This window comes from Microcaecilia unicolor, chromosome 9 (genome assembly GCF_901765095.1).
Source record: "Microcaecilia unicolor chromosome 9, aMicUni1.1, whole genome shotgun sequence".
NCBI lineage: Eukaryota > Metazoa > Chordata > Amphibia > Gymnophiona > Siphonopidae > Microcaecilia > Microcaecilia unicolor.
This window is the reverse complement of record NC_044039.1, coordinates 2,544,954-2,560,355: the sequence shown is the minus strand read 5'-3', so window position 1 is coordinate 2,560,355 and position 15,402 is coordinate 2,544,954. Positions and strand designations below refer to the sequence as shown.

General features: G+C 44.6%; 1 protein-coding gene across 1 annotated transcript in view; it reads left to right on the top strand.

The window, feature by feature from the left end:
• PIK3C2G (phosphatidylinositol-4-phosphate 3-kinase catalytic subunit type 2 gamma) overlaps positions 1–15,402 on the top strand; it is a 170,973-nt gene that overhangs the window by 77,174 nt on the left and 78,397 nt on the right. Inside the window, exons 17-19 of the mRNA XM_030215213.1 lie at positions 4,218–4,311; positions 6,771–6,865; positions 14,835–15,015. Of these exons, the coding sequence (XP_030071073.1) occupies positions 4,218–4,311; positions 6,771–6,865; positions 14,835–15,015 (370 nt within the window). The remainder of the gene's footprint in view (positions 1–4,217; positions 4,312–6,770; positions 6,866–14,834; positions 15,016–15,402) is intronic.

The window sequence follows — 15,402 nt, the reverse complement described above, 5'->3', positions numbered from 1 at the left end:
TTGCCCCAATGATCACTCACTGGACCACTAGGTATTGAGATAGGTCTGTGGGGCTTGAAGGGAGAGTAGGATCCCATGTGGAGGGGAAGGTTGAAACGGGCAGCCAAAGTGAGGGAGACCTAGAAGGAGAGGACCTTGGATCATGGCGGGGGGGGGGGGGGGTCACTGGAAGGGGGCCAGAACACTTTCATTTACAGTTTTCTCTCGTGATGACGCAAGGGATGAGGTGGAACATGAATAAAATGGAAATTCCCCCAAACAACATGGAAAATGATACAAAACTTTTTTAAATTTTGTTTTAATAAAACATTTTATTACTCATACCCACGGTGTCTTGGGAGTGTCGTGTTGATCTCGCTACTTTTTGCTACCACAGGATTCGGCACACACCAAAGTCAGAATTACTTCCGGGCACACACGCTACCTCCCGCAGCTTTGTAAACGGGCCCCTTAATTCTCCTTTGCCTCAGGTATAAAATTAGATCATCAACCTGACAGGGAAATACCTACTGCACCAGAACATAAGTCACCTTGAGCTACTACTGAAAAAGGTGTGAGCAAAATCCAAATAAAAGTGAATAAATAAATACATTTTTACAATGTGACGTAATTTCATTTCAGGGCACCTATTTTCTATTTGATAAAGGTTGAACCACACTCACCCTTTACTGTAGATAAACCACCAAATAACATACAAAGGCATTTTCCACAGTTTTATACAACTAAATCTAATGGTCTCAGCCGTACAACCCATCAGTGTCTTAAAGCTTCACACTGAGAGAATTACAACACCAACCTCGTCATTGACCAACAGATCAGAATCTTCATTACATCAACAGATTTTTCTTTTTTTATGAATCTTCAGTGTTAACACTACTAATTCAAAGCTTTAATATATTTCAACTATTTCGTAATGAATTTACTCATCTGAAATGTAGAGAATACAAATGTCAGGTTGGGCACTAAAAATCCGCTGTGTTTCACAAGAGCTGTATCAAGGATACGTCCCCTTCTATTTAGACACCAGCTGCCTGGTAAGATGCATTTCTAAGCCAATCTGGTTCTCTTCCTGACTTGTACTTTGAAGTTGAAGCTTGGGTATGTGTCAGCGGAACTAGGAGATTGAGATATGCAACAACAATTTATTTCCATCTCTGCCTCTCATATTTCCTATTCTTTCTGAAGCGCTTTTAACTATATTTTATCTTTAATTTGTCGATTGTTTTCCTTTATGTATTCTATACTGAAATTGCTTTTATGTAAATGGCCTAGATAGTTGACGAGTAGGCAGTATGTCAAATAATCTGGAACCTTATTTTATGATTATTCTGTTTCCGCCCAGAAACCAAACAAAACTGTGCGAACTCTCCTTCACGATTTGTTTTTACTGGCCCGACATGTAATTTTGTTTCATTGGAGGGATGTGCTGGCTCCTCATGTTATATAATGACAGAATCTGGTCTTCGCCACTATGATTTTGGAGCGTCATGAGGCTGGATGGTGCCATCCTTTGCGATGGAGGGTTTTTCAGAAGATTTGGGAACCTGTTTGGACAGTGATGGCTACTCATGCATTTAGTTGGATTCTCAATTGTTGAAGTTTTCTGTTTGATTTACTCACTCCTGTTCGACTCAGTTGGTTTCAGGCCTGGAAAAGAACCTTCCAGATCTGAAACCATAATGTTGTCTTTCTTCTGAGGGGGGAGGGGGTGAGGGGGAAACAAAAGGAGGGGGTTGTGTTAGGATTGTATGGGAAGAGCAGTTGGGAGAAAAATATATTAGAACAAAAATGCATTGTACAACAACATTTCCACCTATTTTATGTCTTTTGCCAGCTCTTTTCTAGTAACTATGAGCTCATTCACTAAGCCGCATACGCGTCTACGCACACCCAACATGCGCCAAAATGGAGTTACCGCATGGCTCTTACAGTAATTTCATTTTTGCCATGCGTCCAATACGCGCGGCCGTGCGTATTGGATGCGCGCAGGTCAATACCGCCTGGCTCCCGCCTGAGATTTTACCGCTAGGTCAGTGGCTGGCGGTAAGGTCTCAGACCCAAAATGGACGCGCGACAATTTTCATTTTGCCGCACGTCCATTTTCGGCAAAAACTAAAAAGGGCCTTTTTCACAGGTGCGCTGAAAAACGATCCTATATGTGCGCCCAAAACCCGCGCCTACACTACCGCAGGCCATTTTTCAGTGCACCTTAGTAAAAGAACCCTTATGGTTGTGTTACTGCTTCTCAATAAAGATGATTTAAAAAAATAAATTAGGCTCACACACGTGTATTTCACAAAATAGGTGTGTATATCACAATTCTACCCGTGCTCCACTGAAGTGACACCACCAGGAAAGCCCACATGCAAATCCTATAAAAAGCTGTTTTCCATGAGTGAAATGCGCTTTGCTCCCAGATGAACCTTTTATATCTTACACTGTATGTGGACAGGAACCAGGCCAAGAAACTGTTCATTTCTTTATTCTGATCTGTATCTTTATCAAGCGGACATTAAATGCATGAATAACAATGACTTGATAATGGAAAGCCTAGAGCCATCTTGTGTGTGCTGAGTGCAACTCTGACCTTTAAATTCTGATGTTCCTCTTATTCAGTCTTTTCTTGTTCTCTTTGTCTGAGGTGAGGGGGTGGAGTGAAGACAAAATAAGATATTCAAATAGCCCAGCTTAAAAAAACTGGAGTTAAGAAATCAAGACTGTACCCTTCAAACGACTTGATTCAGAATCAAAAATGAGTTTCCTTAATCCTCGGCACCTTCGGATGCATGTATAAATAGACTTATTTGCCATGATCAGAGACTGTGAAAAATCCATGCAACTATGATGGAAAGATTTCCTTTATATCATTCTGCACAAAATCAAATATAAAATCTAGATGAGAGTTACCCAGTTGGCAGCGTTATTCAGCCCACAAACTGGTTAAGCTGCCTTGACAAAAGAAAGACATAAAAGAGGCTGGTCCTGATTTTGTCTGGTGAGCTCTGTGCTTACCTGTCTGAATATCGCCGATACCTGGATAAGTAGCGCAAGGTAACCCATACCTGGATATTTGATGCAGCCATTATCTGGATACCTGACACTGAATATTTGTGTATAAAAAGCCTGAACTGACGTTTAAAAACACTGACCACCACTGGGTAAATATTAATAAGGACGGGCAGCCAGAACATTTTCGTTTTGTGTTGTTTCTCATACCATTTTGGGGAATTTCCATTTTATTTGGGTTCCCCCCTCCAGGTGTCATCGAGGGAGAGGACACATAATGAAAATGTTCTGGTCCCCTTCCTGCTTCCTCCTGACCCCTGCAGTCCAAGGCCTCCCTTCTGGCCCCACCTCCCCATGCAGGACTCCCAGGCCTACCTCAATCCTTGGTGGTCCAGTAGGGGATCATTTGTGCAGGATGGATGCTCATTCACCCTTGCCCATGGCTGCAGTCGCATCCGCAGCTGATATGGTGGTCACGACCTTTCACTCTTATCCAATGATTCGCATCCATAGTGGAAGCAGCAACAAATATGGGCAGAAGGAAATGGGCATCATTTCTTGCCCCAACGATCCCCCACTGGACCAGCAAGGATCGAGCTGGACCCAGAGGCCTGTGGAGAGTTTGGAGGGTCCTGATTAGGGGAACATAAGGGAGGGGGGCAATTCTTGCCAACCCTGCTCTCAGCAAACGAGACCCTGCCCGTTTCCATCATTCTTAACAACCGCCCGTCCCTGTATTAATCCCAAAGCTACTTAGCCAACCCTTTGGAACCAACTGGGACGTTCTGTAGGTATTTGTGTATGTAAATGTTGTAAAGATGAAAATGCTAAATGTTAAGTTTCTTTAATGTTAGGATAACCTGAGGAAATTGAATTGTGTTGTATTTTAATTATGTTTGTGCTGTAATGTGAAATGATTCTGATCAGGAGCATCTTTTATACAGGCAATTGCACGTGTTTGATGACAAACATGCTGATGGTGGCAGTCCTGTAACAAGAGACAGCTCCGAAGAGCATGTGTTAAAGATGTGTGACATCTGGGACACGGTGTCTGCCTTAGACCCCCAAGGACCTGCTCTGCCCCCTTTTTATTTACTTCCAAGCTCTCCATCATCTGTGTTCTTTTTTTTCTCTGTGCTCAGAGTTGTTTTTCTTTAGCGTTATATGGCTTGAAGTCCAACAGAACCTTGATGAATGTCTATTTGTATCAGTTTTTCAGATCAAGTTGTTCGGGAGGCTGCTGTCCAGCAAATTGAAAAACTGTCAAATGATGAATTGTTGGAGTTTCTACCACAGCTTGTTCAAGTAAGGAAACTTAAAAGTGTGATCACTAAAGCCCTGATGCTCAGAAGCTAATGCCGACGCTAGAGGCGATTGACACCAGAATAGCGCTGACATAAAGCTACGCACAATGCTCAGAGGGCTGTAGCGCCAGAAACAACCCACCCAAAGTCAGCACTAATTATGTTTGAATGCATGCAAAGGGATATTCAACAGGGTCATCAAATATTCCCTCTCAGGCTCAGAGGACAGCGTGGGAAAGAACCAGTGCATCTTTTCTAGCAAAAAAGGTGCCGGTACTGAAATGCTAGGCCACCCTTCAAGGGTGAGGTGATAACTGAGGGACCCACCCCACAATAGCCAGGCCCCCTGCAACCAGTCGCAGAGCCTATGACAAGGCAGAATTGGTGTGTAGAACCTGAGCTCTTTCAGTAAAACTTAGGGTCCATGGGTCAATTTTAGCAGAGAATGGAAAAGGGGCCGGTACTGAAATGCTAGGCCACCCTTCAAGGGTGAGGTGATAACTGAGGGACCCACCCCACAATAGCCAGGCCCCCTGCAGCCAGTCACAGAATCTATGACAAGGCCTTGCTGAGTTTAAAGGGGGTCTGGACAGATTTCTGAAGGAAAAGTCCATTGATCGTTATTAAATTTTGGGTCTTTTGCCAGGTTCTTGGGGCCTGGATTGGCCGCTGTCGGAGACAGAGTGCTGGGCTTGATGGACCTTTGGTCTTTTCCCAGCGTGGCAGTGCTTATGAGCTCTTTCAGTAAAACTTGGGGTCCATGGGTCAATTTTAGCAGAGAATGGAAAAGGGGCTGGTACTCAGTACCCCCTCAAAAAAAGCCCTGGAAAGAACAATGCCATAACACTGGAAACCTATTGCCAGCTTGGAACTGGCGGTAGTTGCTTGAACAGACTGGGTGGCGGAGCAGGTGGGGGAAGAGGGGTTGGTGGTTGGGAGGCGAGGATAGTGGAGGGCAGACTTATACGGTCTGTGCCAGAGCCGGTGATGGGAGGCGGGACTGGTGGTTGGGAGGCAGGAAATACTGCTGGGCAGACTTGTACGGTCTGTGCCTTGAAAAAGGCAGGTACAAATCAAGGTAAGGTATACACGTATGAGTTTATCTTGTTGGGCAGACTGGATGGACCATGCAGGTCTTTTTCTGCCGTCATCTACTATGTCTGGGTAAACAAGTGTTTTCAAAAGCAAGAGCTTTCCTGTACTTAAAAAAAAAGTAATCCAAAGTTCAGCATGGGGGGGGGGGGGGGGGGAGAGCTCCTGCACGGGTTCCCCAGTTTGACTAGGCATGCATCCCAGGTGTGTTCTTCCCTCTTAACTTCTCAATTCTCAATTCTAATAGTGCACATAAAATTTGCATACTATCAGCCTTGAACATTGGAAAGTTATTTTTCAGCGCTGTTCTGGTGGTATTTTCCGACGCTGCTCCATACAGAGTCAAGAGTTTTGAGCATTTGGGCCTCAATGTTTTCATTTCTTCAGTGCTATTGGAATGCATATTAGCAGGCCCTTTTACCGATCTGTGGAAAAATGGGCCCTGCACTGGTGGCGGGGGCCGTTTTCTCCATGCGCCGGGGCCCTTTTTACCACAGTAGGTAAAAAGACCCCAGGCAAACATGGCCATTGAGGTGGTGATAAGGGCTCCCACACTAACCCCCAGGGTTATCGCTATGTAAGCCATTTCCAGGGCTTTTCTTTTGTCCCTGGGAATTGCGTGAGCTCAGGGCGGGTCTGTCAATGGCAGCTGCATTGGGCCGGTGGTAATCCTGAAAGAGTGAACGGTAAACCCGCATTGGGCTTACCTCTACTCTGTCAAAGGGCCCCTAGGTGAAACAGTAGACATTTCAAACTCACAAAGCACGAGATTTTAAAAACACCAAAAAGCTCCCGAAGCAGGAGGGTTTAAGCATTAGTATTGTGTGGGCCTGTCCTGTTGTACAAAAAAGCATTCCTGGCATGAGAGTAATTCTACGAAACAGGCAGATTTTCATCAGTCTTCCCTTGTTCTACTTGCTAAAAGATTTGGAGAATTTTAAAATTATTAAACCCACGTCATATTTCTTCACGAAACTGGATGAGTTAGTTCAATGAACTATTGAAAATTTTTCCAGGTTTGTAAAAATGTTCAATGAACCTATTCAACCGAAGTTCACACATGACTTGAAAATGCAATTCATTTCCGCAGAGCTTTTCTGTAGCTTTAGCACAATAGACCTCGAAGTACAAGGAAAGAATCACAAGAAATATTAAAATCTGAAATCCGTTCTTCGGTGCATAATGGAAGGATAATGCAGTCTGGCCGGCAATCTTTAGGGCCCATTTGGTGGGTCATCGTGTATCAGCTAATGAGGTAGAATTTCCCTTAGTGCCGGCAAAAGATAATTAGAACTGCTTACAGTGAAACTTTGACCTGAAATTGAAGGAAGACCATCAGTAAATACAGTTGTTTTTTTCAATCTTAAGGCACTGAAGTTTGAATGGCACCTTGAAAGCTTGCTGGTAAAACTCTTACTGATGCGCTCCCAGCAAAATATCCGAGTAATGCATCGACTGTACTGGTAAGATTATGAATTCTTTTTACCCTCTTGTATCATGGGACTGTCATCTATTGAGTTAAGATATAATTAATATAGCAAGAATCAAGTCAGTCAGCATTTGTTTTAAATGCTAGCCACAGTGTTTAAATTCTCCACGTATATTCCACGCAGATATCTGCAGAAGCTGTGGTAATGAATACATGTGTTTAGCCCTGACTGGTAATAGCTATGCCGATAGCAGAGATGTTGAGCATTTTTGCTGCCCTAAATTCATCCTCATAGCTGTACGATCATGGATCAATACCATCGACTATATAAGGTGGAACAGCCACTCTCCACCCTTCGTCTGCAGCAGTGCTATTTGGATATTACTTGGGCGGTCGGCAAAGGTTTTCCATGATATTATCCATTAGGTTTGTGCAGCCTGAAAATTTTTGATTCATATCAATTCTTGCTTTGTTTGGGGGGGGGGGGGGATTTTTTTTCATTACCTGAACAATATCATTATTAATATGAACTCTATTGGAAAGAGTACATGCTCTTTCAGAAAAAAGCACCCTATTCACAGAGTGCTATTCACAACGAATGCACCCTATTCACAGAGTGCGCCTTATTTCCAAAGAACACACCCTATTCCCAAAGAATGCACCCTATTCACAAAGCGTGCCTTATTCATAAAGAGTGCACCCTATTCACAGGTGTGCCTTATTCACAAAGAGTGCACCCTATTCCCAAAGAATGCACCCTATTCACAAAGTGTGCCTTATTCATAGAGTGCACCCTATTCCCAAAGAATGCACCCTATTCACAAAGTGTGCCTTATTGCCAAAGAATGCACCCTATTCACAGAGCGTGCCTTACTCCCAAAGAACACACCCTATTCCCAAAGAATGCACCCTATTCACAAAGCGTGTCTTATTCACAATGAATACACCCTATTCACAAAGAATGCACCCTATTCACAGAGCGTGCCTTATTGCCAAAGAATGCACCCTATCCACAGAGCGTGCCTTACTCCCAAAGAACACACCCTATTCCCAAAGAATGCACCCTATTCACAAAGCGTGCCTTATTCACAATGAATGCACCCTATTCCCAAAGAATGCAACCTATTCCCAAACAGTGCACCCTATTCACACAAATTCTCTTGCACAAATTTAGCTGCGCTCCAAAGAAGGTGTAAATGAGCGAGCACTTGTGTATTTTATAAAACATGCATATATTTTGCAATTCTGCTCCTGCTCCACCAGGAACACTGGGGTGAATTGTGCGTAGGAGTCTGCGCCATCTTGTCGCTGCAGGTAGTTACCAGACAGTTTTGTAAGAGCCGTTTTCTGCATGCAAAGCATTCTTTACCTATAGAAATAACCCTCTTAATGCCTTCAGTACAATCAATAGAAAATTAAAGCAAAGAAAGCAGGAAATCTTAGGGAATAAGTCACTCATGCGTGTACAGTTCTGGACTGAAAGCCACTGCTGGTAACATATTGTTATTCGATAGCACATCACAGCTGTTCCTCTCGCCCCTGAATCTAACATTAAGTTTTCAACTCAGTGCTGTGCTTCCTGCACATGTGGCATGGACTTATTCCACCACACCAGGATTGATTACAGACACACCACGGAGTCCACGGCTCCCTGCAGATGGTGGTAGTGGAGGGGGCATCATTTGGGTATCAAACGATTTAAGTTCTGTGGTAGAATTCTCACTTATCGTGGACCTAAAATTTGGAGAGATTATGCGTTATGTTCGAATGACCATCCTAGTTACTCTTTTTTTAAGGAAAAGGTTAATAACCTCACTTTTTAAACACTTTCTTGTTTCCAGTAGTTGAAAGGTGATTTCTTGTTCTATTTAATTGTACTTTCCAAAAGATTGTCTTGGTACTTCTTAATGTAAACTGCTTTCAACCTTTGGAACTAGTACATTCACGTACTACTGTGTTATTTTCCTGTCCTCAGAGGGGCCATTTTACTTAAGGGTGACAAACAGGAAAGTAGGTTACCACAAATGCACTGTCGCATTTTGCAGTATTTTGCCTCAGTGGCGTAGCCACAGGTGGGCCTGGGTGGGCCAGGGCCCACCCACTTAGGGTTCAGGCCCACCTAATAGTAGCACATGTTTAGCGGTAGCTGATGGGGATCCCAAGCTCCACCAGCTGAAGACTTCCCTCTGATGGTAACGGAAACGCTACTCTCCACAATACTGGTACCTGCTCATGCTCAGTTTTCAGCATATTCCTACTGCACTGCCAAGGTGGAAAGAAGCGTTTTCCCACCAGCTGAGATATTTTTTTGGCAGGGGGGAGGGGGGGGGGGAGAACACTTGGTGCCCACCCACTTCTTGCCTAGGCCCACCCAAAATCTGTTGTCTGGCTACGCTCCTGTGCAGCCTGTTGTCATGTGCTAAGAGCAGAAGAACTACTTTCTAAAAAATAGTTCTGTGAAGGGGGTGTGTCATGGGTGGAGAGTTGGAATTTCCTGTGCTGTGATTAGCGTGCAATAACCGCGTAACGCAGATTTAACTAGGAAGAATTAAGTACTCTCTGCGTTAATATTTTCCAATATTAGATCATGACCTGAAAACAAAAATAAAAAGCCCTTGAAATTGCTGCACTGAATTTGGGAAAATCCCGCATTAAGCCCAGATTTTACCGTGCTGTAGTAACAGGGTCACTAATTTTGTACCCAAGGCAAAGGACAGTTACATGAGCTGCCCAAGATCATGAGGATTCGTACCAGGCATCCCTGGTCTAAGTCCATTTGCAGGACATGGGGAAGCTGTGAGCTTCTGTCTCGCTTTAATCACCCAGAAGACACACGTTCAAAATAGTCTTCCTTCATTTCACCAGGCCAGAGCCGCTCTCGCTGTCCACAATACAGTAACGAAATTGCCTATGATATGAATTTACAATCTTCAAATTATTTGAAACCCTGCTTCTGTAGCTAACCTACTAGGTCATCTGTATTACTTTATCCTAATCACTAATTATATCTCCCCCCCCCCCCCCCCTCCCACCGACACACACACACTTATTTGTCTGCTGCAACTGTTCCTTTTAGGCTGTACAAATGAAACGTCCATTAATCCACAAGCAAAAGAATAGGTGAAGGTCTTAGTCTGTCCTGAACTACATCCTGGCCTTAAGAAAAATCTATCCTTCTTATCAGGAAAAAAGAAATTGGTCAAATACACAAAGTTATCAGGTTTTAAAAAAAAAATAAATAAAAACCTTTCTATTATTAATACTGGGATTTTCACATCAAATGTTAGCCTCAACAGGATATGAATAATTTTGTGTAATCCACCTGTCAACGCTGGGAACCTGCAGTGCCCGATAAGGCCGCTATACATCACCTCCTGGTAGTACAAGCCCCTTTTCTCTGGCCTGCGTCCCTTGGTGTCTGACTGTTGGTTCCTGCAGATACATTTTTAATTAGACTGGACCATTATTTTATTTTTTTGTTTGGGAAGTACTGTTGGCAAACTGTGACGGGGACACGGAGTTCAGCACATGTTGTGTTTTTGTGCTGGCTCACAAAATCCTTATAGACAAGATGAATACATGGTTTATTTAAAATTCTAGAAAATGTTCTAAATTACAATAAAAATGTCAGATGAACGTAGGCAGAGTTGAATCAGGGTAGATCGAAATCTTGTAAAAGCAGACCCGTAGGACGTGATTCACTTGGGAAAAAACACAACACGAATTCTGGATTATACATACTCTCTACTATTACATCCTGACACCTTTACCCCAACAAACAATATCATAAGTACATAAGTATTGCCATACTGGGAAAGACCAAAGGTCCATCGAGCCCAGCATCCTGTTCCCAACAGTGGCCAATCCAGGTCACAAATACCCGGCAAGATCCCAAAAATGTACAAAACATTTTATACTGCTTATCCCAGAAATAGTGGATTTTCCCCAAGTCCACTTAATAACGGTCTATGGACTTTTCCTTTAGGAAGCCGTCCAAACCTCTAACACCCTACCAACCACGATGAAAACAGCTAGCAGTCACAAAGAGGTCCTTTCACAAAGATGTGCTGAAAAATGGCTTGCAGTAGCGTAGGCGCGGGTTTTGGGGCGTACGACGATCCATTTTTTAATGCGCCTGTAAAAAAGGCCTTTTTTAAAATTTTTGGCGAAAATGGACGTGTAGCAAACTGAAAATTGCCGTATGTCCATTTTGGGTCTGAGACCTTACCGCCAGCCATTGACCTAGCGGTAAAGATTCACGCGGTAACCGGGCGGTAATAACCTTCGCACGCCAAATGCCACTTGGCATGCGTCTGTTACGTACGCCCGAAAATCAAAAATATTTTTCAGATATGCTTATCGGACGCGTGCCAAAAATGAAATTACCGCAAGAGCCACGTGGAAGTTGGACGGTAACTCCATCTTGGCGTGCATTGGGTACGCATAGGCATTTACCCAGCTTAGTAAAAGGACCCCATAGTAAAGACCTGCATGATCCATCCAGCCTGCCAAACTAGGTGGCCTGAGTTGACTCTGCAGAGATTCCACTTTTTCATAATTAAACACTGGTCTATGTGGAGGGGCATATAATCAAATGGCGCTGGCCATCTATATGACCGGCGCCGCAAACAGCGGTCCCGAATCGTATTATCGAAAAAGATGGCCGGCCATCTTTCGTTTTGATAATACGGTTCGGGCCGGCCAAATGTCAGAGATGGCTGGGTTTGAGATGGCCGGCATCAGTTTTCGCTGATAATGGAAACCGAGGCCGGCCATCTCAAACCCAGCCAAATCCAAGGCATTTGGTCATGGGAGGGGCCAGCATTTGTAGTGTACTGGTCCCCCTCACATGCCTGGACACCAACCGGGCACCCTAGGGGGCACTGCAGTGGACTTCAAAAATTGCTCCCAGGTGCATACTTCCCTTATCTTGGGTGCTGAGCCCCCCAAACCCCACTCCCCACAACTGTACACCACTACCATAGCCCTTAGGGGTGAAGGGGGCACTTAGATGTGGGTACAGTGGGTTTGTGGTGGGTTTTGGAGGGCTCAACACTTACCACCACAAGTGTAACAGGTAGGGGGGGATGGGCCTGGGTCCACCTGCCTGAAGTGCACTGCACCCACTAAAAACTGCTCCAGGGACCTGCATACTGCTGTCATGGAGCTGGGTATGACATTTCAGGTTGGCATAGAGGCTGGTAAAAAATGATTTTTAAATTTTTGGGGGGGTGGGTGGGAGGGGGTTGGTGACCACTGGGGGAGTAAGGGGAGGTCATCCCCAATTCCCTCCAGTGGTCATCTCAGTTGGGGCACTTTTTTGAGACTTGATCCTAAAAATAAATGGACCAAGTGAAGCCGGCGAAATGCTCCTCAGAGCCGGCCTTCTTTTTTCCATTATCAGCTGAAGCTGGCCATCTTGTAACCACGTCCTCGTCCTGCCTTCCATACCCTGTCGAAACGCTCCCTTGAACTTTGGCCGGCCCTGCGATGGAAAGCAGTTGAAGCCAGCGAAAATTGGCTTTCGATTATACCGATTTGGCCAGTTTCAGGAGATGGCCGGCTATCTCCCGATTTGTGTAGGAAGATGGCCGGCCTTCTCGTTCGAAAATAAGCTGGTTAAAGGCTCATTTTCAAAGCACATAGACTTACATAGCTTAGAATGTAACTTTGTAAGTTTATGCACTTTGAAAATGAGCGCTTCGGTCTCTGTCTCTCACTTCCAATTTTGTGACACAGAGCATAGAGGTCTGCCTGGTCCTAGTCCTACTGGAGTTGTCATCAAAGCCTAGTGCAGCCTTGATCCTGGTCTGTTTTTTGCCATTTATGAGTCCCAGAATGTAGAAATATGCCCAGCATTGGTCTTAACGTCCCCAAATCTGGAGTTGTCGTCAAACACTCCAGTGATGAGGTCATTTATGTTTTGCGTTCATTGGATTCTATCCTTTTTCTATATAGTGATCCTCTGCATTTATTCTACACATTCTTGAATTCCATCACTGTTTTTGTCTTCACAACCTCCCATAGGAGGGCATTGCAGGCATTCACCACCCTTTCCTTGAAAAATTGTTTTCTGACATTGCTCCTAAGTCTCCCAACCTGCAACCTCAACTCCTGACATCTAATTCTACGGCTCCCCCATCTATGAAAAAGATTAGTCTGCATATTATTAATACCTTTAAAGTATTTGTCTCAGCTTCATGAAAACCTTAATAAGACAATAAGACAAACAGAAAATTGCAAGTGTCAATAACGAGGTGGGATAATTACACCCTAATTAAAGTATAGCTCTCATTGGAGAGGAATCCCAAGGAAGTTTGAGTGGAGGAGTAGCCTAGTGGTCAGTACAGCAGACTATGATCCTGGGGAACTGGGCTCAATTCCCACTGCAGCTCCTTGTGACTCTGGGCAAGTCACTTAACCCTCCATTGCCCCTGGTACAAAATAAGTACCTGAATATATGTAAACCACTTTGAATGTAGTTGCAAAAACCACAGAAAGGCATCAAGTCCCATTTCCCTTTCCCCCTTTCCCTTATGACATCACAATATCAGAAGTGAGCTAAGTATCGGGCAGTCAAGCCCTTGTGACATCACTGATGAGGTTGGCTCTTATTGGTGGAAAGAGTGGAGGAGTAGCCTAGTGGTTAGTGCAGTAGACTTTGATCCTGGGGAACTGTATTGGGCAATCAGGCCATTGTGACATCACTGATGAGGTTGGCTCTTATTGGTGGAATGAGTGGAGGAGTAGCCTAGTGGTTAGTGCAGTAGACTTTGATCTTGGGGAACTGTATTGGGCAATCAAGCCATTGTGACATCACTGATGAGGTTGGCTCTTATTGGTGGAATGAGTGGAGGAGTAGCCTAGTGGTTAGTGCAGCGGACTTTGATCCTGGGGAACTGTATTGGGCAATCAAGCCATTGTGACATCACTGATGAGGTTGGCTCTTATTGGTGGAATGAGTGGAGGAGTAGCCTAGTGGTTAGTGCAGCGGACTTTGATCCTGGGGAACTGTATTGGGCAATCAAGCCATTGTGACATCACTGATGAGGTTGGCTCTTATTGGTGGAATGAGTGGAGGAGTAGCCTAGTGGTTAGTGCAGCGGACTTTGATCCTAGGGAACTGAGTTCGATTCCCACTGCAGCTCCTTTGTGACTCTGGGCAAGTCACTTAACCCTCCATTGTCCCAGGTACAAATAAGTACCTGTATATACTATGTAAAAACCACTTTGAATGTAGTTGCAAAAACCACAGAAAGGCAGTATATCAAGTCCCCTTTCCCTTAATCCAACAAAAGAACTAAAAGAATTGCAGTGCAAGTTTGGATTCAACCCCCCCCCCCCCCCACCCCACCCCACCCCACCCCCGATGCTCAGCTTTATTGCATAAAACCAAAAGGAAGTTGAAAATTCTTGATGATAATAAATCCCATTTTGATCTCTTACCCCTGAAGTATGAAAATGTTAAACCTGATACAGCATAATCAGGGATGTGTCTAATGGGGTGGAGTAAGGTCATTCTCTAAATTGGCAGGTGGGAGGGGGGAATGAGGTTGTTGATGGCCTGATTGACAGGTTCATTGAAAATTGTAATTCACCTTGGGTGGTTGTGGAAAGGAAGAGCTTTTAAATAAACCAGAGAAGTCCCAAGTCATGAAGATGGATCTAACCAAGTGTTGGCACATGTTTAGAATCCTTGGTATACATTAGGGAGGCAGGTACAGGCTCGTCCAGTCCACAGTTCACTGAGAGCAACGGTCCAACAAGAGGTGTAATCCCATGTCCCCTAAAGGAACAGCGAATGGCATTCCTTCTTTTCTAATGTGAGAAATCTATTACTCAACACACAGCCTTTAGTGATTGTCAGGAAAAGTCTTGCTCTAAGCTAGTAAAGTCTTTTACAGTCTCTGCATACAGATTAAACTGGCCTGTATTTATTGTTTCTGCATCAGAGAGTTTATAAAAAGCAGTTTTCAATGGCAGGATCTGTTTTTCCCCTCCAGGCTGTTGAAGGCTGCAATCAATGAGCCTCATTTTAAAAGCTGGTATCGGAAGCTTCTGGCTGGACTCCAGTTCTGTGCAGGGAGAGCCCTGAACAGTGAGTTATCCAAGGAGACACAACTTGTCCAAATTTTGGAAAACGTGGCTGTAAAGGTCAGGGCAGCTCATGACTCCAAGCGGCAGGTCAGTCTGTTTCCACCTATCCTTTCTGTTCCTAGCAGGGGCGTAGCTAGACAGCAGCTGTTGGGTGGGCCTAGACAAGAAGTGGGTGGGCACCAAGTGTTCTACCCCCTCCCCCACCAACGTAAAAATATATCTCAACTGGTGGAAAAACACTGCTGTCCACCTTGGCAGCCTGCAGCAGGCATGCGCCGAAAACTGAGCATGCGCAGGTGCCAGCTTAGGAAGCTCAGACTGCTGAAGTGGAGAGCATTGTTTTCAGCACCATCAGGGGGAGGTCTTCAACTGGCAGAGCTTGGGATCCCCACCAGCTACCACTAAATGAGTGCTGCTGTTAGGTGGGCCTGAGTCCTAAGTGGGTGGGCCTCGGCCCACCCAGGACCGCCTGTG